At 59.9% G+C, this 4559-nt stretch overlaps 2 protein-coding genes across 2 annotated transcripts in view; one reads left to right on the forward strand and one right to left on the reverse strand.

The window, feature by feature from the left end:
• Positions 1-1151, reverse strand: part of LOC104121740 (heterogeneous nuclear ribonucleoprotein A1-like) — a 6740-nt gene extending 5589 nt beyond the window's left edge. The window contains exon 1 of the mRNA XM_035889421.1: positions 1112-1151. Within this exon, the coding sequence (XP_035745314.1) occupies positions 1112-1151 (40 nt within the window). The remainder of the gene's footprint in view (positions 1-1111) is intronic.
• A 79-nt stretch (positions 1152-1230) lies between these two features.
• LOC104121741 (chromobox protein homolog 5-like) lies at positions 1231-1634 on the forward strand (the record flags this gene model as incomplete). Its single annotated transcript, XM_009633781.2, has 2 exons — positions 1231-1382; positions 1448-1634. Coding segments are annotated over exons 1-2 (324 nt in total), but the record flags the coding sequence as incomplete, so codon positions are not given.
• Between the last annotated feature and the right edge of the window lie 2925 nt (positions 1635-4559).

Genomic DNA, 4559 nt, shown 5'->3' on the forward strand with positions numbered 1-4559 from the left:
TTTTACCCCAAACCCCACCCTTCTTACCCCCAAAACTGCTCCTTTTACTCCCCAATCCATCCTTTTTACACCCCAAACCTCCCTTTTTACACCCAAAACCACCGCCGGTAAATCACAGCGGTTTGGGCCTTGGCCGTCAGGAAATGCCACCCGGGGAATGGGGAGGACGAGGAATTTCCTGACTCCATCAGGGGTTTTTTTAGGGCTGAATTGAAAAAAAAAAAAAACCCAAGACTTTAAACCCCCCCCCCCATTTTGCGTGGGGTCCTTTAAAACCCAAGACTTTAAACCCCCCCCCATTTTGGCTACATGCCTTAAAAACGGGTTTTTTTTGTTTTGTTTTTTTTTTAAACCCCTGGGGGTTTAACTTGTGGGGGCTTTGCTGTTAAGCAGCAAACTCACCCCAAAGCGGTCGGGGGTATGTGTGCAGGCTTTCCCCTTCTTTCCCCCCTCCCTTTTTAATTTGCTTTTAACCCCCTTAAAAAAGGGGTGAGATTTTTATCACCCATGTTATAAATTGTTAGAAAAATGGGCTTTTCCACCAAAGCAATTCCCTGTGCCTAAATCCCCACCAGTTTTAGGGGGTTTGTCCCAAATTATATTTCCCTGTGCTCAAAATCCCAATGTTTTTAGGGGTTTTACCCCAAATTGCATTGGGAGGTGCCTAAATCCCCATTGTTTTTAGGGGGTTTCACCCAAATTGCATCAGGAGGTGCCTAAATTCCCGCTGGTTTGGGGGGTTTTAACCCCAGTTACATTTCCCTGTGCCTAAATCCCCGACATTTGTAGGGTTTTACCCCAAAATGCATTGGGAGGTGCCTAAATCCCCATCCTTTTTTAGGGATTTTAACCCAAATTGTGTTTCCCTGTGCCTAAATCCTCACCATTTGGGGGGTTTTAACCCAAATTGCATTGGGAGGTGCCTAAATCCCCACTGTTTTTAGGGGGTTTGAGAGCCAAATTACTCCTCCCTGTCCCTAAATCCCCACTGTTTTTAGGGGTTTTCACCCAAATTGCGTCAGGAGGTGCCTAAATTCCCGCTGTTTTGGGGGGTTTTAACCCCAGTTACAGTTCCCTGTGCCTAGATCCCTGCCGTTTTTAGAGGGTTTACCCCGAATTGCGTCGAGGGGCACCTCCTCCTTCGCCGTCATTTCCTCCTCTTACGGATTTGGGGGGTGATGTGTGGTGGGGGGGTCCCCGATAACAACCCCTGTCGTCCCCCCCAGGACCTGTGGGCGCTGCGCTATGGGCAAGAGGAGCAAGCGGCCAGCCGACAGCTCGTCCTCGGGAGACGAGGAGGAGTATGTGGTGGAGAAGGTGCTGGACCGGCGCGTGGTGAAGGGCCAGGCCGAGTACCTGCTCAAGTGGAAGGGCTTCTCCGAGTAAGTACCGCCAGGGACGGGGGACAGTGACAATGCCAATGATGATGACGGTCATTTGGTGACAGGGAACACAACACTTGGGAGCCGGAGAAGAACCTGGATTGCCCGGAGTTGATCTCGGAGTTTATGAGGAAGTATAAGAAGATGAAGGAGGGCGACGGGAACAAACCACGGGAGAAGGCGGAGAGCGCCAAGAGGAAAGGAGGGCTGCCCGCCAGCGGGGAGGATGTCAAGGCCAAGAAGAAGAGGGAGGTGAGATGGGGGGGCCCCGCCATGGGGATGGGCACCCAGGGACAGGGATGGTCACCCAGCGTCCCTGGGATGGGAACAGGCACCCAGGGATGGGGACAGGCACGGGCATCCAGCGTCCCCATGGTGGGGATGGGCACCCAGGGATTGGGTTGGGCACCCAGCATCCCCATGGTGGAGACAGGCACCCAGCATCCCCATGGTGGGGATGGGCACCCAAGGATGGGGACAGGCACTCAGGGGTGGGGATGGACACCCAATGTCCCGTGTTTGGGATGGGCACACAGGGACAGGAACCCAACGTCCCCACGATTGGGACAGGCACCCAGGGATGGGGAGAGGCACCCAGCGTCCCACGATTGGGATGGGCACCCAGGGATGGGGACAGGAACCCAAGGTCCCCACGATTGGGATGGGCACCCAGCATCCCCATGGTGGAGACAGGCACCCAGGGTTGGGGACGGGCACCCAGCATCCCCCTGTTGGGGATGGGCACCCAGGGGTGGGGACAGGCACGACGGGCACCCAGCAGCCCCATGGTGGAGACAGGCACCCAGCATCCCCGTGGTGGGGATGGGCACCCCAGGATGGGGACAGGCACTCAGGGATGGGGATGGGCACCCAAGGATGGGGACAGGCACTCAGCATCCCACGATTGCGATGGGCACACAGGGATGGGGACAGGAACCCAGCCTCCCCAGAAATAGGACGGGCACCCAGGGATGGGGACGGGCACCCAGCATCCCCATGGTGGAGACGGGCACCCAGCAGCCCCATGGTGGGGACAGGCACCCAGCATCCCCGTGGTGGGGATGGGCACCTAGGGATGGGGACAGGCACCCAGCATCCCCGTGGTGGGGATGGGCACCTAGGGATGGGGACAGGCACCCAGCATCCCCGTGGTGGGGATGGGCACCTAGGGATGGGGACAGGCACCCAGCATCCCCGTGGTGGGGATGGGCACCTAGGGATGGGGACAGGCACCCAGCATCCCCGTGGTGGGGATGGGCACCTAGGGATGGGGACAGGCACCCAGCATCCCCGTGGTGGGGATGGGCACCTAGGGATGGGGACAGGCACCCAGCATCCCCGTGGTGGGGATGGGCACCTAGGGATGGGGACAGGCACCCAGCATCCCCGTGGTGGGGATGGGCACCTAGGGATGGGGACAGGCACCCAGCATCCCCGTGGTGGGGATGGGCACCTAGGGATGGGGACAGGCACCCAGCATCCCCGTGGTGGGGATGGGCACCTAGGGATGGGGACAGGCACCCAGCATCCCCGTGGTGGGGATGGGCACCTAGGGATGGGGACAGGCACCCAGCATCCCCGTGGTGGGGATGGGCACCTAGGGATGGGGACAGGCACCCAGCATCCCCGTGGTGGGGATGGGCACCTAGGGATGGGGACAGGCACCCAGCATCCCCGTGGTGGGGATGGGCACCTAGGGATGGGGACAGGCACCCAGCATCCCCGTGGTGGGGATGGGCACCTAGGGATGGGGACAGGCACCCAGCATCCCCGTGGTGGGGATGGGCACCTAGGGATGGGGACAGGCACCCAGCATCCCCGTGGTGGGGATGGGCACCTAGGGATGGGGACAGGCACCCAACGTCCCCATGGTGGGGATGGGCTCCCAGGGATAGGGACAGGAACCCAGCCTCCCCAGAAATAGGACGGGCACCCAGGGATGGGGACGGGCACCCAGGGATGGGGACAGGCACCCAGCCATTGTTACTGATTTCCCCACACTGGCCGCCCTAACTGGGATCCTGCTGGAGAGCGCTGGCTCCGAGGTGAGGTTTCCAGTCCCTCCATGATCAGTCCCCAGGTGCCAGCTGGAGCTGGGGGGTCTCCAGAGAGGGACCCCTGCCCCAGATTTTTCCCCCCCCAGTTATCCCATTCCGCCCAGCACCCGCTCCCCCAGTCCAAGCCCTTAATTCCAGTCGGTGGTCTCTTGATTTCCTACTGGTTTTGTTGGTCGCTGAGCTGGCCGCCTTCTGAAGCGACCTCGCTCTCTTGGAATTCTTTCCCTGGGCCTTTATCTCCTTCGCCCCGTCCTGGCCGCCGGGTGCAACCGGTTCTGCCTTGGCAGCCTTGAGCTTTATCCGCAAGTTTTTATCTGAAAAATTTTATCAGGAAGTTTTTATTGGAAAGTTTTTATTGGGAAGTTTACGCTTGGGCAGCTCCTGAGGCTGCAGCTGCCGGCGCTGGAGGAGGCTGTTCGGAGAGAGAAAAATCCCTTCGATAATGCCACGGGGACGGGCACCCAGGGATGGGGACAAGCACGTAGGGACGGGGACACGCACCCAGGGATGGGGACAAGCACCCAGGGATGGGGATGGGCACCCAGGGACGGGGACAAGCATGTAGGGACAGGGACAGGCACCCAGGGATGGGGACAAGTACGTAGGGTTGGGGATGGGCACCCAGGGATGGGGACGGGCACCCAGGGATGGGGACAAGCACGTAGGGATGGGGACGGGCACCCAGGGATGGGGACAAGCATGTAGGGATGGGGACGGGCACCCAGGGATGGGGACAAGCATGTAGGGACGGGCACCCAGGGATGGGGACAAGCACGTAGGGATGGGGACGGGCACCCAGGAATGGGGACAAGCATGTAGGGATGGGGACTGGCACCCAGTGTCCCCAGGGATGGGGACTGGCACTCAGGGATGGGGACAAGGATGTAGGGATGGGGACGGGCACTCAGGATGAGGACAGACAGACACCCAGGGATGGGGACAGGCACCTGGTGTCACCAGGGATGGGGATGGGCACCCCGTGCCACCATGAAAGGCCACCACCATCCACTGTCACCAGCCTGGGGAGCTTGTCCCCAAGCCTGTGACCTGCAGCCGTCACAAACCGGGGCTGTACCCCCCCACCCCCCCAAAAAAAAAACCCCTTTTTTCCCTCCCCCAA

Source organism: Egretta garzetta, unplaced genomic scaffold (assembly GCF_000687185.1).
Source record: "Egretta garzetta isolate BGI_Z169 unplaced genomic scaffold, ASM68718v1 scaffold1352, whole genome shotgun sequence".
Lineage (NCBI taxonomy): Eukaryota > Metazoa > Chordata > Aves > Pelecaniformes > Ardeidae > Egretta > Egretta garzetta.